Source organism: Nannobrachium achirus (genome assembly GCF_963921795.1).
Source record: "Nannobrachium achirus genome assembly, chromosome: 20".
In the NCBI taxonomy this organism is placed as follows: domain Eukaryota; kingdom Metazoa; phylum Chordata; class Actinopteri; order Myctophiformes; family Myctophidae; genus Nannobrachium; species Nannobrachium achirus.
Window position 1 is genome coordinate 27,475,377 of NC_137827.1, and position 20,668 is coordinate 27,496,044.

At 41.3% G+C, this 20,668-nt stretch overlaps 2 protein-coding genes across 3 annotated transcripts in view; one reads left to right on the forward strand and one right to left on the reverse strand.

The window, feature by feature from the left end:
* cnksr1 (connector enhancer of kinase suppressor of Ras 1) overlaps positions 1–10,965 on the reverse strand; it is a 43,603-nt gene extending 32,638 nt beyond the window's left edge. For both annotated transcript variants that reach the window (XM_080750682.1, XM_080750681.1), the window contains exons 1-4: positions 10,851–10,965; positions 9,385–9,542; positions 4,953–5,155; positions 4,312–4,396 (exon numbers count right to left, since the gene is read on the reverse strand). In XM_080750682.1, the coding sequence (XP_080606808.1) occupies positions 4,312–4,396; positions 4,953–5,155; positions 9,385–9,542; positions 10,851–10,902 (498 nt within the window). In that variant the 5' untranslated portion in view covers positions 10,903–10,965. The remainder of the gene's footprint in view (positions 1–4,311; positions 4,397–4,952; positions 5,156–9,384; positions 9,543–10,850) is intronic.
* rps6ka1 (ribosomal protein S6 kinase a, polypeptide 1) overlaps positions 10,901–20,668 on the forward strand; it is a gene marked incomplete at its 5' end in the record, with an annotated part of 95,041 nt that continues 85,273 nt past the window's right edge. Inside the window, one exon of the mRNA XM_080750684.1 lies at positions 10,901–11,050. Coding sequence (XP_080606810.1) covers positions 10,901–11,050 — 150 coding nt within the window. The remainder of the gene's footprint in view (positions 11,051–20,668) is intronic.

A 20,668-nucleotide genomic window follows, 5' to 3' on the forward strand; every position in this document is an offset into this window, starting at 1 on the left:
TCCTCCAAATACCTCCTGGGCTCTGCTTGATAATGCTACAGCATGCTCACAGATGTATGAAAGAGGGGACCAGTCAACCCATCCCCATGCTTGACAATGAAACACATGCGAAGGTCCCTTTTATATCACTAAAATACTCTCTACACATTCCACACGGACAATATGTATGACCTGAACCAGTCAAAACAGGTAATGATACATTACTGCACATAATGTACACACGCGAGCGGACAGGCTTGCACACAGGATACACACAAAACAGGAACCGAGCAAACAATAGCAAGTAATTACTAAACACTGATCAACCTCGGTGAAGGTCCAAAGTCAAAACAGCCCCCAACGCAGTGACGAAGGTTTATGTTCTTAATCACCACCCAACCCCAGGCTTGTCTCTGTTTGGACAGCTCTCTACGGACAAGAACAGCCAACAGGCCCAAAATTGAATCACTTTCAAGCTTTAGCAAAAACACCAGCAAGTCATTGTTCCTCAATACAATCACTCACACTCTCATTTCCCACCTTCCTTCCCAGCTGCTTTATGTCTGACCCAAAGAATACTGTTACTTCCATACTGTACTGCAACAAGGAGACCTCACCTCTGCTCTTGTTTCTTGTGCTCTGCATTTAGCTACATGTACAGTACAAAGTACTGAACACAGGGGTGTCGCACCAAATTCTGGGCCCTGGGTACAAGGATTCCTTGCGGGCCCCCCATGAATGTTCTTCATAGGGGGAGGGGGTTTAACCCATTTAGACTGGGAACTCATTATTTTGTGCTTTAACTATTGAAAATGTGCAGATATACAAGCTCACAGCACGGCACGGTGCCGCACTGCGAGCTTGTAGATCTGCCATTTCTTTTAAACCATGAAATGTCTTTGAATATTTCAAATCCTTGTTTCTACGTCAGTGGTGCTCCCAAAATGATATGTATTTGGCCACGGACCCCCATCTCAAAATATTTAGTTCCAGAGACCCCCAGAAGTAAAATTTTAGTTCGCTTAAAAAATACATATATTCAAAGATTTGCACACATTTTCAAGACTTTTCAAAAATAGAAGATCTACAATCTCGTGCTGCACTGCAAGCTTGTATATCTGCTATTTTTCAATAGCTAAAGTTTAAAATAATTAAGGCCCCTCCACCTTGGGCCCTAGTAACTCAGTCCCACTCCCCCCCCCCTTGTGACGCCCCTGACCTAACATGCATAACAAGGTCCAGTGGTTCAGTCTTTAAGCTACCGATACATCCACACTAATGTGTTCAAATGAAAATTATCTCTGTCCACATACAAGCGTTTTAGCACTGTTCCAGAAATAATCTCCATACTTCACACCTGAAAACACATTACATCACATTTGACATTTGAGAGCCATTTGACAAGAACATTCATGATATGCTTGTCAATTTAAATGAAATCCCCTTTTGATGTCGTCTCTACTAGTCTGTGGATTTAGCTACAGCTTGTTGTAATGACTAATAGCTCTGGGCATTTATATTCAATACATCAGCTCACTATAAAATTACTGTTACGAGACATAATGATGCAGGGGTTGTCTGACTTACACAGTAAATTAGGCAATACTTCGATGTGTGTGCAGTCAATTACTCCCAAGCACTGTATCATAATACTGTGTGTTTGGTAGAAGTTGACCAGATCATTAACTTTTGACTCTTGCTTTGATGTATGGACCGGAAGAGAAGACGATAACTTTGGCTTTACAGATTTGTCAGAATGGCCCAAATGCATTCATATCTTTCCTGGCATTGCCAGGGCTGACAACGCATCGCTCCACGTGTTCAGTTTGCAGAATCACACTATATCTCTCACCCAATCTCTCTCTCTCCCATTACCTGTCTGTCTGTCTGTCTCTCTGTCTATCAAGCTCGTTCTGTCACACACAATAGAAATTGTTGCCTAACAACCCAGATTTGCGTTGAGGTCGGTCATGTCCATAATGCCAATTTGCACAATTGCCACATACACACACATGCAGTTAAACCTGTAATTCAATAAGTCCCTGTTCCGTTTCAAACAGCCTTAATGATTTCCAATAATATGATCATTAAATAAAGAAAATGCAAATACCGGTACATGATACACTATAGAATCAGTAATAAATGTAAAAATAATTGTGAAATGGGAATGCTCAGTGACAACTTAACATTGCATATTCAAGCTAACTTCAACAATCAGCCAAAGTCAAACTGGAATGCTGTAACAAAAGAAGCCAATCAATGAGGAGGGTGTCGTACCTGATCTGTTGTGTTGGGTGAGCAGCATCCACGGCTGGTCTATAGAAGACTATATAAAGCCCTCTAAACACTGAGTACCCACTCTCCCTCCCACAGCTTCTCTGGCCCTTTGACACAATCTCTGTCTTTTCTGCCTGCCTCCCCTCTAATTATCATTCTTATTCTATCACCCTATCTGTCTGCCTCATGTCTTTGCTTGTCTCTTCATCCGTTAAAAAACAAAATGTAAATATAATGCAATTTGAGACATTTCCCCCCCCTATCATCTCCTTACTTCTCTCAGTCTGTTATGTGTGACGGCGACTCACGCTGTCCTATGAGTCAATTCATAGAAGGGTTTCAGTGTAACCAGTCATCCCTGTCTCTCATTCTCTTCCTCCCTCCCTCTCATTCTCTTCCTCCCTCCCTCCCTCCTTCCCTCCCTCCCTCTCTCTCTCGCCCTCCCTCCCTCCCTCCGAGGCCTCCTTCCCCTCCCTCCTCTAAGCACTATAACATATCCAGGCTTGTCCTCTAATACTTTACTAGTACCAAGTTCTCTCCCACTTGAAAACATTACAAAAATTCTCCACCTTTTGAGTCCGAGGAGCATTTCACAATACTATGCTATAAAACAGTAGCCATATAGCCTGAAAACAGCCCATTTATTCGTTTGGAAATAATTTTGATAGGACTGAGGTTCTTCAAGGTACAACCAACTAAAAGTATGCCAGGAATGCGGAGATTAAAAAAAAGGCATTACCCGAGAGGAGCAGGGAGTGTGTTTGTTGTTCAGTGAGTAGCAGCAGGGGCGTCACAAGGGGTAGGAAAGTGGGACTGAGTTACTAGGGCCCAAGGTGGTGGAGGGGCCTTAATTATTCTATACTTTAGCTATTGAAAAATAGCAGATATACAAGCTCACAGCGCGGCACCGAGTGCCGCGCTGCGAGCTTGTAGATCTGCTATTTTTGAAAAGTCATGAAAATGTGTGCAAATCTTTGAATATACAGTATGTATTTTTTAAGCGAACATTTGTAACTCAAATTTTGCTTCTGGGGGGTCCCTGGAACTCAATATTTTGAGATGGGGTTCCGTGGCAAAATACATACCATTTTGGGGGTCCTTCACATGAGAAGGTTTGAGCTCCACTGACATAGAAACATGGGTATAGGTAGGTGAAATATTCAAAGATTTTCGTGATTTTTCAAAAATAGCAGATCTACAAGCTCGCAGCGCGGCACTCGGTGCCGCGCTGTGAGCTTGTATATCTGCTATTTTTCAATAGTTAAAGCACAGGGGCCCCGCAGTGAATCCTTGTACCCAGGGCCCAGAATGTGGTGCGACACCCCTGAGTAGCAGGCTGTATTCATGCAGTGGCTGACTAATCAGGGATGAAACAATACGTTGTAGTTCCTTCTTGCACACAGTGACAACAACACAAGCACCATGCCAACGACTAATAAACAACAAAAACTAAATCACTGCAACCTTTATTAAAGAAAACTGTTGTTGGAAGCGGATACTAAGACTATTCTACCAAGCATAATCTGTCTTTCTTTTAACTATAGCAAACACAAGGCTATTGAAATGCCTATACAAAAGATGTAATCCTTCCTCGCTACAGGCAAACTGCATGTTGTCCTTGATTATCTGAATTAACAGATGCTGCCAATTATGAGAATAAAAAGTGTGGATGAGGCACACACTTTTGACAATAAGTGATGACAATAAGGATGTCCACAATTACAACACCAGAGGCAGCACCACAGATCACTTTCAACCCAGAGTCACCTCAAACAAAGGGTCAAACTCGTTCTACTGCTATACCACCAAAATGTGGAACGCCTTACCAAAGGCCTTAAAGGAGTGTAAATCCTAACATCCTTTAAAATCGCCCTGAAAAACCACCTACAAGCAGCAGCCGCTCGTAACTGAGACTGACTAGATTTCCACGTATTGATGATATACTTGAGTGGATTCACCCTAGCCTAGCTGCAGCTAGACATCCCCACACATGTTAAAACTGCAGTTAGTTAGCTGCATTAGTATATAGGCTGGCCCCAGGCTAGATTCACCCACCTTTTGCACAATGGCCCCCAGCTCCTGACAGAAGGTTATGATGCTCTTGCTGGCTGTGTATCCACTGAGCTGGAAGAACTGGTATCTGAATAGATATGGATTTATGCATTAAAGACTGAATGAAAAGTGAACAAAGCAGTTTGTCAATCATAATCACATTTTAGTCAAGGCTAAACACATGCAGAAAAGGTATAATATACTTTGTCGCCCAATGGTGTCACTTGCCGAAAATGGCGGATCTACAAGCTCACAACATGTTGCAAAGTGCCACTTTGTGAGCTTGTAGGTCGGCTATTTCGATGCATGACACCATCATACGACTAAAGTGTAACTTAACTCCAGGCAGCGATGGAGAGAGAAAGAAAGCGGGGGTGGGCTTTTAAAGATAACAAAGGGACAACATCGCACTGCACCCAAAACATTCACTTTGAAAGGCTAAACCTCTAAGTTAGAATATTCTACATTCACTATTCAAACGAACATCTTTACAACTGTTGCTGTTGTATAATTAAATTAGTTTGAGCGTACACATCGAACAAAAGAAATAAAAACAAAAAACACAGAAAAGCAGATCAAACAGAGTGTACGCTGTATTACTAAGGTGTATCAGTTAGATAACTCAGATGACAGATACCACAAACCTGTTGAGCAGGGAGAATAGTCCTTTGGCAGAGGTGATGAGCTCCACGACAACCTGCAGTACATGGGCAGGCAGCTTGTTGGTAGTCTGCCCATCGTAGGTGTTGACGCGCCAGCGGCCCTGGATGCCCATTTGAAGGGTCTGGGCTACGGCACGCAGCTTCTCCGTCAGACCACGCAGGCTCTCGCCACCCATACCGTATGTCTGGAGAGTACATAGACATACGCAGACACATGCACAGTAAAATGTAAAATGTTCATTTAACTCTATGAGAAGGGTTATCTCTCAAGGGAAGGCAAGTGTATTTGTTTAACACATTTCGTACACAAAGTAAATTCTATGTGTTTTGCATGAGGACGTTTGTTCAAACTATTTGGCATAATAATTAAATGCTGTCTCATCATGTTTATTTAACTCTTGAAGTTAGGCTGGTCCCAGACCAAATTAGACTTGTAAAGGTTAAATGTAAAACCAAGCCATATAAACCATATATATATATATGTTTTTCTTCACAGTTTTGATTATTTGAGATTCAGGCCATACAGTACATTAAATCATAACTTGTTCGCATATTGTGAGAAACATCCACAAAAAGAAAAATGTAAAGCATTCATATAAGTGTCAATAAACCATATTTTTAAATCTGTTCTATCATGATGACCCACTGGAAACCAGCGAAGAGAAGTGATTGTAATGTGTCCATCTTTCTTAGTTCTAGTTTAAACACTAGCAGCTGCACACTGTAGGTGTCTGATAGCTTTTTAGGGGAGGCCTGAGAGAACATTAGAGTACGGTAGTTTAAAGACATGGATACGTTTGATAAATCCAAATTCTTTCTATATTTTAAGATGACATTAGGCTCACTTTGTTATTAACTTGATGTGCTTATTAAAATGTTGTAACAAACCACAAATTACACCTAGATTTCTGTCTTGGTCTTTAGCCTTCAGAGACAGTCAATGCACTGACACAGAGAGTACACAGGAAAACAATCATTCGGTGAGAGAGCTATACCATGATTAAGAGATGAAAACTATCACTGATTAATTTATACCCACACTAACAGAAGTAAGTGCTAAATAGAAAAAACAGAACTGCATATTAAAAAACATCTCTTTGGGACAACTAAAATAAAAGAGGCTCTCATGTCTCCCTTCCTTCGCATGGCTACCATTATGGTTTTCTAATGAGCAGTGGGAGATGTGACCCATCATAGACACAGATTATTATTGTGATCCCTTCATCTCTGGTCAAGAGGTTTGGTCCTTGTAAGCCTGCCTCATACAGAGGTCTGACCACATCAGCCACCCTGAACAATCACATGCACACAAAACAGTAAAGTCCTGAGCGCCGATTTAACACTGAGATTGTAGAAACGTAACCAAATGGACCCGCTGGGAGTTACAAATGGATAGATTAACACCCAGGACTTGTACTGTGTGTCATCAAGTGGTCATGCATCTTTCATGGCCTTTTCAAAGCTGTGCCGGTTAATTAGGTGACCGTGTACTTGAGAGAGCATGTGGTCTTGTCATGTTCTATCATAAATGTATCTCGCAGGTCGGACAGTCATTTACAGAATGCGAGCCGAGCACACACTTGCAGGCGTAAGTACCAGACTTGAGTGCAGATCAAACAGATGGGTGCATCCTCTCAATCTTAATACAGCGAGAGGGAGAGAGGCGTTTCTAAATGCAGACAGTCGTGCCGTGAATCTCTGAGTAGTGAAGGCCAATCTGTTGTCTTTTGTAAACACTTATTTCCCACCATTGTGCCCATTTGTTAAGCTTTTAGAGAGAGTAGTTCTTGTTCAAAACCCACAACACGCATCAATCATTCACTCATTCACTAATTTGGACTTTGCATTAAACAGTCGCTAATTCTCCAGAGCTTTTGTGACTATTTTTTAAGCTAATGAGCAACACAAGATCAGTCATAAAACTACCTGGCACTACCGGGGGGCACATTCACAAGTGTAAAGTGTTTACAGGTACTGTAGAGTATACTAATACTAAGTCCCAGTTAGCTGGCCGTCACGCTGCTCTCCTGTTGCTGCTCTGAATATCATCAGCTACTTTATTCTGCCACCTTCTTCCCATAACCACCTGCTTAACCACTTGAAATTGCTTATTCTGGAGGGAACATTCACCAAAAATAGAAGATCAACAAGCTCAAAACGTTTTGAGCGTAGATCAGCTATTTTTGGCGAAGAGATTTGGTACGGACGAAAAAAAGGTTACAGACTCAGACTCAGAGTACAGTTTTAAGTAGAGGGTTTATGTGGTTAAAACTGCTTGTATAATATTGAGAGATAATGTCGCTCTTGACCGAAGTCTATGCATGCATAAAAGTACTGTACTGTACCGATTACCACATCATGTAAATGCTGTATGTGAGTTGTCCTGATAGAAATAGTAGTTTAAATGAGGATCTGGATCAGGTTCCACTTGAAAATTTCAGAAGTGTTTGCAGAATCGCAGCCCACCCAGCTGACCACTCGGCTGCTGTGTTAAGTGGTCAGGTGGGTGGGCTGTGTCCATTTCCAGTCCATAGCATGTTATTATCATTCAATTGATTGTCTTCTGGCTTGGATCAATGGCAGGGGTTGACACTAAGGTCTCAGAGGCACTTGCCCATCGGGCAAGTACAGGTCATGTTCTACTTGCCCAAAGGTCATGCCCACTTGCCCGAAAAATAAATCAAATCGTCCATTATAAAATGATAGGTAAAATCTGAATTACGGTTCAATTTAACACTTTTGTGTTACTTCCTGGGGCTGTGCGATTACAAAATGTCATACCTAATTTTTAATCAAAATTCCTACATGCTATGATTGCATATGACTATGGGTTCACACCTACGTATTTTATATTCTTAAAGTGTAGCAACAGTGCAAACAGCATTGAAAGAAACATTATATCTGATGTTGTGTTTATAGTTTTAGACAGTTGTGTCCCCACACAAACAAGCACTTGCCCGGTCGGGCAACCTGAAAGTAAACTCCACCTGCCCTAAGGTTTTATTTACCTGCCAGGGGCAGGTGGGCAAGCTTTAGTGTCAATGCCTGAATGGAACTGTATAATTAATTACCTATTTATACATTATACGTTCCTATTTAGCAATATCACAATGAAAACTTACCTTTCAACTTCAAGGTTTTGAAAGAAACATACTTTTTAATATATTAATGTCACTTATATTATCATTAAACATTGTGTCGTAATAGCCTCACGGCCCACCATTGGACCCTGGCCCACAGGTTGAGAACCACTCATTTAAATAATTTGACAACCATAAATGTAAGCTGCCTTGGCTGTGGCCTGATGGCTATCGCTCAAGCTGGAACCTTGCCTGGTACTGTCCACCCTCAATTAATCCTCCCATGGAAACAAAGGCCATTCTGAGAATGGGAAGGAAAAAAAGTTCTATTCTTTATAGAAGTTTCCTGAGCATTCTCAGAAAAGCGAATACGTAGAGACTATGAAAGATAAAAGAAAGGAGCACGTGAGAAGGAGAAGAGGGGGAGTATATTAATTGAGTTGCATAAAATGAATGAGAGAGAGGTTCACAAGGGTGAGAGGAGGAAGTTTTATTTTTAGCAATCTACAAACACTTCCCAAATTTGCATGTAAAGGATTAGGTGGATGTATTTGTACGAGGCCTAAATCGGCTTTGGTTTGGTTACATAGTCCTTTGATTTAGTGAAGAAAACAATTGTATCATGATGCATGTGATTGAAAAAAATAGGGGATTAGGTGCAAATGCTAATGCAAACCTCTGTGGCATGGTCCTAATCTACTCTACTGTAAGTGGAACTGGGTGGACCAGGACTTGTAGTGCAAAAAGGTTGGTTGTTGCTTAATTTGGCTGGATTTGTCCAAGTCTATTACAGCCCATGGTTCAGCTATGCAAACAAGACTCAGTCGTATGAAAATGAACCAAACAGCTATTATTAGAACATTGGAAAAAGCAAACAAGCCAACACTAATAACACGCAACACACACACACACACACACACACACACACACACACACACACACACACACACACACACACACACACACACACACACACGCCAGGGATGGGACGATATGAAAATGTCATATCACAATTATTGTGACAAAAGAAATCGTGATTTACGATATTTTCATGATAATCAAAATCCATTATCCTGGGGCGGAACATTTGGCAAAGACATTTGATAGAGAGTGGAAAAAAGAGTAAGTAAGTACCTTTTACCAATTATAGAGGGTTTAAGTGGATATGCAGCTCTGCAAATAAAAGGTGAATTGATCCCAGTGCATGACGGAGGACGATATCACGATAAATTCAATCTCCACAATGTGATTATCGTGAGTGTTATTTATCACGATAAACGATAATATTGTTTGTTGTCCCATCCCTAACACACACACCAGTCTCCCTCTCTCACCAGCGAGCAGAGTTTTTCCACAGCCTCCAGTATGAGTTCCTGGTGTCCTATCTTGTGGACCCCCAAACGGTCCAGGTCCTGGGAGGACAACTGCAGTAGATCCAGGCCTGACAACTGCCACTCCGAGAACGGGTACTGCTGAAGGGTAGGATCCATACCTGATAGCATTGACACACGCGGATGCACGCACGCACACACGCACGTACGCACACGCACACGCACACGCACACACACACACACACACACACACACACACACACACACACACACACACACACACATGTTTACTTAACAAACGTTTGGGGAGATTGCATTGACTACAGACAGCAAAATGTCCTGACATAGCCTCATCGGCTATTCTTTTGTATCTTTGTTGTTATTGGTGCTACAATGTTGAGGAACCAAAACCAAAGAATTATGTGACTCTTGTGTATTCACAAAAACTAAAAGAAATAACATTTTTGAATCTTGAGGACATAAGGCATACTGCAGGTCACACACACACACACGCACACGCACACGCACACACACACACACACACACACACACACACACACACACACACACACACCACTTGAGGGAACAGAAACTCACACATGCATGCATAACAGGTAGAGACATGTGTAATGACATAAAGTAGTCAAGTACATAAAGTACTGAACAAGTAGTCTCACTAAAGACCAAAATGACTTCTCTACTTTGTAGGCCTGTGTAGAAACACATTACTCTCTATGTGTCTGCTTATCATAGTGACATTAATTTACTTTAACCTTTGTTATACCATAAATAAAATGCAATTCTATAATTTAAGTTTACACATTTTCCCAGTAAAATCACAACTTCTATATAGGCCTATTCTATTCTATTGTTATTATCAAGCATAGTATAGACTACCTTGTGTTCCTGGAACATTCAATATTTTAAGTGACAAACCAGTTGTGCAAGCAGTAAGAAATCTTGTTGTTACAAATGTGTCATTACATGAAAAAAAGACTGAATGTTGCAACGCATGCAGTCACAGTGTGATTAAAAAAAACATACTGGGACACCCGTTGTTATTTGTAAGGCAGGTGAGTTCACTGCATGCATGACAGCTGTGGGAAATATGAATGTACAGTAGGCTATAAATCAGCAGTAGGCCTATCTTATAATGTGCGTCTTCTCATTGCAACAACTTGAGAGTGTGTGGCAATTGCATTCCAAACATTGTCTGATGTTTTAGCCGTTTGTATCCTCCTGGCCTGGGTTAAAATGGACAGTAGTTTGTTGACAACGAAATAGAATAAGATTTGTATATGGCCCCCTCACCGCTAACAGGCCACTTCACTTCCTCATTCCACCCTTCCCTTCCAAGAGGATTGTGCGCTGCCTGCCGCGCTTCTATTCTGGTCCCAGTTTATAGTCTACTGTCCGAGCCAAAATACCTGAGTGAGAAGAAGCGTTCGACTTTATAAAAAGCGCCTCACCTTTAAGCCACTCGCTGACTTTCTCCTCGCTCCACGACGTTATAGGCTCCATGCTCGGAGTCCTGTTGGAGTCGCTTGTTCACTTCCCAGCCGTTCTCGCGGATTTCTACTTCTCCGGATCGTTGTTGTTGAACGAAGGAAAAGTTGATCCTGATCTCGACTCCGACGATGATGACGATCGGCACCACTCCCCCTCGCAGGTAAGTGTGTTCCCTGTTGGCCAATAGTGAGAAGCTGTCAGCCGCGACAACACTGCAGACCCTTCCTCCTCATACCTGAGGAGGTCTGAGGAGGGTCTCCTCTCCATGCAGGGAGAGTGGGATGGGGATGGGATGCTTGTTGTAAACCAGTGTTTCTCGAACTTTTACATTTCAAGGTCTCCCCTTAACTCTGATACAAATGGACCCAAATCCATTTGGTCCATTTGTATACTGTTGCTTGTATGGGTCAATTTAGACCCCCATAAAGGCACTGAAAACCACTTTTGTAAACTGTTTTATAACTCTCTCCTCAAGGTTTATCTCCACACAATATTACAAAGCTGGCTAGGATACCTCCATCCAGTGGTGGAAGAAGTTTAACTATATTGTAATTACTCATTAATTTACAAAAACCACTGCCACATTTTACAGCAAAGAATACTGTAAAAAGACTTATTTGGGATGTTCCTTTTAGGCAGGGACAGGGTGTTTAACTGTAGGCCTACGTGTACTACTACTACATTTTTATTGTATTGACTATATTTGTATTGTTCTCCATTTTTGTCTAATAACATTTTCAATCAATCAAATAAATGTAGAAATAAAGATGTTAAAGGTACTGTATTCAAAGAAAGATTTACTTGAGTAAAAGTAAAACAAAAAAAGATTGGCATCAAACTACACAGTAGAACATTTTCATTTTCATATTTATTGGATTGTAGACTATATCAGGTAAATGTGGCTTGATTTAGGCCTACTTAACCCAGCTAATAATACATAATAATGTATCAGTTAATGTGTTTATAATTGAATCTGCAAAGTAAAGCTGTCACATAATTGTTGTGGAGTTAAATGAATGTACAATATCTGTCCGCCTTGAAAGTATAGTAGGCATATGTGAGTAAACTTATTTGTTATGTTTCCACTACTGAATAACTAATACAAAGTGTATGGTTATTGCTGTGTTGTATGGTGGGAAATAAATTAGATTAGGCTGTGCTTTATTTGGAGCAAAAGTCCTAATCCTCTTTCCCAAGTCCACGCACGATTAGGCTTCTCTCTTAGCAGAGGAAATGTCTCCTAATGACTTGTGGACCACACATGTCCTTGTTTGACCAATAGGCTACTTCAATAATATCTGCAATGGCTGTGGTTTGTTACATTATTCATAAAAACAGCAGTGATATAGTTTACAGTAGGAACAATAGATGTTGTTTGGACAGACAGATGCAATTAGTATAAGCAAAAGGAGAGAATACCATATAATTGCTTTTAAGCTGCTCTGATGTTATTTTGTATTGAGCACATTACTTTGAGTTAAATAGTGCATTGGGGAATTCATAGCTCCCTCTGTCTGCTTTTGTCTACTAATTAGCTTCTTTTTTAAATAAGCAATGATTATAATAATGAGGCAACCAGAGATACAGGCTCAAAATTGTTAATGAATGCATAGCAAATATAGCGTATTTTGAACATTTGCGGGTCATTGTTTACATTTTGAAAGTAAAGTGAACACTAGCATCAGAGCAGTTATTAACATTTATCAACCTTAAACCTAGCCATATTTGTTTTACAAATCTTCAAAGCAATTCATGCTCAATTTCTGGTTAGTTACACCAGTAAGACTCCCTAATCGGGAGATACGCTACCGTCAGGTCACATGCAGTGTCCAAAAATGTGTTTGAAAAAATCGGCCTGATGGTGGCTCTAAATGGGACAGATCCATGTTGATGACATGACTTTAGAGATACTGTGTACCGCTTTGCGTGATTTTAGGGCAAAATCTGTAGGAGCAGTGTCCAAAATGTGTTTAGCAAGAATCGGCCTCATGGTGGCGCTAGAAGAGGGCCATGTGAGAAATGAGGTGGAGCCAAGGAGTGTGTGTGCAAAGTTTGGCATGGATAGGGGCAACGGTGGCGGAGATACGTATGAGTAGGGGAAAAGTGTGAAGTGACGGACAGACTGACAGACTGACAGACTGACTGACAGACAGACAGCTGGTGGAGGTTTTGATAGTAACTGCGACCTGACGGTCGCAATCAGCCCATATACCACAAGAATAGGTTTTAATTAAAGATTACCATGTGTAGCACACTTCTGATCATTGTATCTTGTGTGCATCACATCTACACTGTGTGTTGCACAGCAATGACCAAGTAGGCTACACATCTACTGATACCATGGTGTCTCAGATGAAAAGGTCAAAGTCAGTTGAAAAAGGTCAACTGTGAAAGAGTTGCCCTCTGATATCTGGCACCCCCTGCTGTTTGTCCCTTTCAACACAGATCAGAGGGAAGAGAAATGTATGGAGTCTAAAACACTGACCTGCCTGAATGGCACAGTGTCCCTGTTAGTATGCAATATGTACAGCTGTCAACATCTTCAAATGTTTAGAGAAATAGCAACAGGTCTAGCACACTGATAAATGATAACCTATTAGTTTATGCGTGTTCATATACTGGGACAAATCTTCTCCCTTTTTATGAAAAGAACACATGGATTCTTCTCCAGTACAAAAGTAGCTCTACTCTTAAAAGAAGATACGTATTTTCAGAAACATCAATAGGCCTATCGCTATTTTCTGTTCTCCCTGATATATCATTGATTCCATAGATAAGATTGACAGAGGGCTGAGCCGCTGAGGTCATGATTATGGAGGCTGACAGACAAAGATGCTCTCTACTGACTGAAGGGAGTGGACAAGCTAAAGCAGAGATAGATTGTAATATGTTAGCTCGAATGGCAATGTCAGAACAAACTATCAAGGCTAATCTTAGATATTACATTATAACGCAAAACTCTCCAACATTCCCAATTGAAAATAATGGCTCTGGTGCCCTTTTATATTACAGTTCTATCTTTTGAATATTGTTCAGTCCAGACATCAACGTCTTTTTCTTTATTTTTTTGATCATTACCGTAAATGTCTATCCTGACCATTCTCTCTAACTTATTGATTCTGAAAATGCTTTGCAATGGCACGGTAGACCTTCGCAACCTATTGAAGTGCTGATGTGTTACTGATATAATGGCTTATTTTATTAGTTTGTTTTTCTCTCCAAATTGTCGTACTATAGGTCTGTTTCACGATCTTGCCTTTGGCCTGCATTTACCCACCCCAAATACCAGATTGACAGATTCGTGTTCCAGCTTGCAGTTTCTGCTCAGCTGCAGTCATTACTATAGTCATATAGCTTCAGTCATCAGCAGTCAGCAGTGGTTTTCTGTCCCACTTCTGTCACTCAGTTATCTTACTATTACTATTACAAATTACATTGTGTGTGAGTGAGCTCCGGTAGACTATACTGTCTTGTTTGTTTGTTTTAAACCCTACAGTATACAGTAATAATAATAATATCTAAAATGTATAGTATAGTGCTTTCTGAGTACCCAAAGATGCTTTACATGGGGGGTAAGAGAGAACTATGAATAAACAACTTTATACATTAAGGAATAAAAACAATAAAAACACCAATAAGACACCGTAGGGGCGAGAAGTGACCTTCGGCCTAAAGGGCGAGAATATAGTATATTGTAATGGTCACATTATGTGTCGAGAAAATGTGAGTCATAAAAGATAGAGAAAGAAAAGGAAAGTAATAGAGCATGATATGAAAATTGCAAACATAAAACATGATGTTTACACTGTTGATGAGTTGCACTTCAACAGTAGCATCTCGTATCATTGGGTATTCATGGGTTGCATTTGTAGTCCTACACCAGCCATTTTGAGGACCAGAACAGCCGTTTTGATTAACGTAGAACACTGGTTCTATGCTAATCAGACAAATTGAACACCTTTGTTGGTCCTCAATATGGCCGGTTTAGGACTACAAATGCAACCCATGAATACAATGTCCTGTGACCATGGCATCACAAGTATATCTATACTTACGCAGATGACAGTGAATTGGTACAAACGGAAAAGTCTAAAATACAGTTTATCATAACAATAGCTCACATACAAGCTCACAACTCATCATTTTGGGATGTATTCATTTGTGAGCTCTGCTATTTTCACTGAATGTTTTGATGAATGTTTTTTCTGTTGTGACATGCCCAGAATAGAGACGCTTCATGTGGGTAAATGCCATAGTCTCTACCTCGTGCTTTCCCTCTCTCCGACAGTAGCCTAATAATTATCAATGATCCCTAAAACAAAACAATCTGACAGCCTATTTATAAAAATGATGTTGTTGTTAATGCAATTATGCTTTATTTATATTTCAGTTTGACATGGAGACAGAGTAGATTTGTAATCGTCTTGTATTCGTGTCATAGAGTCAATAGACAACACTGGATGATTACAGTTCTCCATTATTGAGAAGTTAATTAATTTGCTCTCTTCTCTTCTGCAACCCTATTAGTGTGAGCATTGATACCTGTATTGAATGCATGCTCCATTTAAGCTTGATTGAGCATGACCTGAAGTCTGAAAGTGCTTTTCTCGTATCCTAACTGGCCCAATGCATTGTCATGTGTTGTCTCTCGACCAGAAAACTGACAATTTATTCATGTTTTAAATCTTTGTAATGATGCACTCATTCACACTCACGCCTATTATGCACACACACACACAAAGTCCACTAACACAGTCCTTCACCTGGATTTGTCAGAAAGATCAGACTCCAGAATAAAAGATAGTAGTAGATTAGTGGAGACTTAAGTACTAGTGGGCATGTCATTTAAATAATGTATATTTTAGGGAACAATTTGTATGCATGCATGATGACATCAAATATGTGAAGCACATGGGTTGTTTGGGTTGTATGATATATTCAGAGGGGAGGAGATATGTCTGATTGATTAAAGTATTTACTGTTTCTCTGCTCACATCTCTTTCTAGTTCCCATTCCATCTTTTTGGTTGCCAAATTACAAATCAAATTAAGAATGCGGGCAAACAACTGTCATCTTATCATTCTATCTAGCCCAGTTTGCAGGCTGTTGTTATCGGGGGACTAAAATCTGTCATCTTGTTTATCTCAGCTCAGACAGCTAATGTTCCCGGGGTGTTTTGAGAGCCCCTAAACACGCACGCATGCACACACGCACACACGCACGCACGCATGCACGCACGCACGCATAAGCCAATAAACAGTCTAGTGGTGTCTCACTTCATTGCACATGTGGGCTGACTCATTTTACCCATGATCCTTCACTTCCAGCCAACAGTGTGGTGTCCTCCCGGGGTCGTTATAACTCTCGCCGGGGAACACCTCTGAGTCACAAACATTGCCTGTGATGTCATAACGGTTGCACAAAGGGAAAGGAAGTGGTTCCCTGTTGCCCTTAAATGGTCATAATGTGGGCACTGATGGCCAAGTGGTTAAGGCGCACACCACATAGGCTTTGTCTGACAGTGTGTCCCGGATTTGTTTCCCGAGTCTGGCAATTGATTTGCTGCATGTCACTCCCAGACTCTTTTACCATTTCCTGTCTCTCTCTCTCCACTGTCCTGTCAAATACAGGCTAAAAGACCCAGAATAAAACAGCCATTACAGTATGTCCAAATACTGCACATATCCAAATTTCCATTGTTCTTGGTAAAAGTGTTTATTTGTTGTTTATTTATCCATTTGTAACACTGGATTTTACTGTTTCATGTCCATAATGGACAATTGGACATAATAACTCTGACAGACTGTCAGTGTATCCATTAATATTCTATTAGTACATATATGTTAATAATATATTAAGCATGCTTCCCTTATGGTCATTCACAAGGTCTTAAAGACCCATGCCCTAGGCTAATATAATGTTTACTTCTGTGATCTTTATCAACTGTATTGATTTTTAAAGAGCAAAACCTGCCTCTTCCATTTTGATGTAGGGCTTACTAAAGCATATAGCGAGGATCATGGTCTGGCTTCTCTTTAAATTTCCTCCTGCTGATGTTCTTTTCATTACACCCTGGCTGCCACTTTTCCTGCAGGGCCATACTGTATATGTCTGGCAGCCATCCCATCTCACCAAGGGGCTATAAACACAGCAGAGCATTCAGACCATCCCCCTGATGTACCGGCACCCTTGGAGAGACAAGGAGAGAAAGGCAGTTATATACAGCAATGGAGGATTGAAAATATGAGCGGTGGAAGAGGGGTTTATACTAGGCCCCCTCCTTTTCCCTCTAAACCAAATCTCTTTACTGAAAATAGCCAATTAGCTATTTTCACCAATTATTTGCCCCCAGATTAGGGACGCTATAGGGTTCAAGAGAAACTAGAAGCAGTGCTCTTCCGAGCACAGGTCTCCACCAGGTCAGGCATGTAATGTGTTTTACATATGTCGGCCTCCTGATGGCGCTATAAAAGGCTGATGTAAAAAATGCAGGGAAAAGGTTTTACCTTGGCCTCTAAGGAGTGCGCATACAAAGTTTGACACTAATCGGTGGAGTTATAGGTGAAAACATGAATCGGCCTGTTATAGCGCCACCATGAGGCTGATTTGATTTTTCTTAAGTGGCATTTATTCCTCTGCCTATTGGGAATGTGCATGCACAATTTCACCAAAATCGCACACTGCGTTCAGGATGTCAGGCATTTTATTCAAAACTGACCAATCCTGCAAACTTTGAAAGCCAGTTTTAGCCAATCAGGATGGAATATGGAAAATCTGACACATCCATGTCGATCACATGACTGTAGAGATACTGTCTACTGATTTACGTGATTTTTGGACAAAATCTGTAGGAGTACTGGCAAAAGTTAGTTTTGCAAAAGTCGGCCTCCTGGTGGCGCTAGAACAGGCCCATGTGAAATATTTGGGGCAGAGGTTCTGAATTGGTGTCGAGGGAGTGTGTGTGCACAGTTTGGCAGCGACCGGGCCAACGGCGCCGGAGATTAGCTGGTAACGGACAAACGGACGGACGGACGGACGCACGCACGGACGGACGGACGGAGGGGAAAACATACTCTCCCTCAGCCTTCGGCTGGTGGAGACAATAAGCAGAGACAAACTGAGGAGTGCAGAGGAAAAAGAGAAGACCAGAGAAGAGAGACAGAATAGGAGAGGAGAGATGAACACCAAGTAGAATGACAAGTAATGACCTATGGGGCTATGCTGCTAAATAACCCAGTCCAATGTAGAGTTATGAGGTACCAAGAGGCTGCCACTGGCAGCTGCTTATCCATCACACAGACAATGCTGAGGGTTATTAGAGCTAAGGGATGCCATTGACTTTGACCATTCCTTCCCACATATAACATGTGATGGATAACCCTCCCTCTAGATAGATGGTGTCATCTTAACCACCAACCACCCTCTGAGCAACATGGCATGGCCCAAGAGCTGTGTGAGTGTATGTGCATGCGTAAGTGCGTCTGTGCACGCGTGTGTGCCGTGTACAATGACTGTCCTCCCTCTCAGTGACTGAAGTTTGGGTTGTTGTCCCTCTGAACGGATGAGGTCCTCATGATCTAACAACAATGTGTAGGACAGGAAACAACCTGCAGTAACAAACACAAATGTGCAGAATATCCATTAATTCACAAATGTGTGATCTGGTCCCTCTACTCCCAGGTCAGGTAGGTACATTGAACATTGTGTACACTAATAAATCAGAGACAGGAAAATGTGTATTTAGACTAAAGGCTCATGTAAAAAGAAAAATGTAACTGAGAGAGCTGTAACTGAGTGAGCGGTCTACACAGTAAAATCCGGAGAAATAACTCCTATAAGGGTCCATTTGCACACGTTTCATTGTTAAGTTTACACTGGATTTTAGTGTGTAGGTGTGGTTCAGTTTGTGAACAGCTAACTGTATCATAAAACACATGGTTATTACTCTACCATGGAATACAAAGTCCGGAAGCCTTAGAGGTGTCATTCTGTCTAGGCAGGACTGAATGTTTGCATGTGAGCTTGTAGATCTGCTATTTTTGAGAACCACTGTCGTAAACCACTGTCCCAAATACTAAGAGTTTTCTGAAAAACTTATGTTGTAGCTACATTTAAAATGACACAGAAGCTTTACCGGTTTTAATGGGTTAATAACAAAGTTAACCACTTAAATCCTATATATTTCGTTGCGCAGACCCCTAAGTCTGTACATTGACCCTCCTTTTCCCTCTACACCAAATCTCTTTGCTACAAATAGGCAATACATGCACACAGCATGTAGCAACGAAACAGGTTATGAGAGCTGGTAGAGTGGCTATTTTCACTAAACGAGTACCATGTCCAGAATAGGGATGCCATGTTTCAAGTGGTCAACAATGAAATGTTATAGGTTGTAGGTGAGGTCAGCCAACTGCTTTCACCCACATTTTGTGTTTTTGATACAACACAAAAACATCAAAAGAGCTCCCCTCTGGACACCTGATACGTACAAGTAGGGCTTTGTGCCTGACCATTGTTTCATTTCATTTGTAATTCAACAAAATGCCCTCCCTCCATATTGACTCGCTCTAGTTGCCCATAGTAACCAAAAGCTGGCCAAGAGTAGAAGCCACTCAGCCTTGAATGGAGCAGAAGAGTGGTGGAGGTGGAGGCTGTACTCTACTATTATATAAGATTACATGGATCATCATTGGAAAAGCTGTTGTCAATGAAAAATGCATTGTAGCAATGTAATGTCAGCGCAGCATCCAAACACTGTTGGCCACATTCTGTTGTATTCTATTTGCTGGTGAGGGTCTAAATACAAATTTCAGATTCGAATTCATGGCTGTAAATGATGATCATAGTGTATTTCTGAGCTTTGAGGACCTCACAGCAACATAAAAGTCTACAAATTCTGTAGATGCGTGCTGCTGCATGTCCTTCTGTGATCATCACGATGGTGCCAGTATTCATTATCTATTTCCCATCTTCTTTCGATGCAGTAGAGTAGAGATGACGGAACCATCTCTCTTTGAGTGCCTACCATCAACATACTCATCTTCTTTATACGCACGCACCTGCTGCACGGCCTGGCCTGTGCATGCCACAGCCCAGCAGCACATCAATTCAATTCAATTCAAAGGAGCTTTATTGGTATGAGAAAACATATGTTTACATTGCCAAAGCAAGTGTCAAAATATTATAAAAAAAAGTTGAAAATGGGGAACATAATTATATATTTAGAGGGGGTACAGCATTGTGTAAGCAGAGCTATGTCACATTGTGTCGTTATGGGTATAAAGCTTTTTGGAACAAACAGCAGCATTACTTTTTTTCTCGATACTATTTGATATAGTATGCAAAAAAAAAAAAAAAAGCCTCAGATTTAAAATGGGTTTAAAGGTATAGCAGCTCTGTTTATACTGGGTGTGCAGAGAGTAGATCTAGATGTCACTCAACATCAATGCAGGCTGCTGTTCTTTCAGTACCATCATCTTGCATTACGTATTTGCAATTCATACATTCACCAGACGATGGCGCATAATAAGCAGAGTAGGGCGGTGCGAGGCGAGCCAGCCCAGAGGAGGGGGATGGATGGATAATGTTCCTGCTGGAGTCAGTCGGCCAATGGCAGCTCGAGTTCCTGCACACGATAATAGCCGATCTGCAAGCTCACAAGGCGTCGCCCCTGCGACGCTTTGTGGGCTTGCAGATCGGCTATTGTCGTGTGCAGGACACCGTCGTACGACGAGGCACAAAAACCAAACCAGGCTCCACAGCCAGTAAAGCGCTCGGC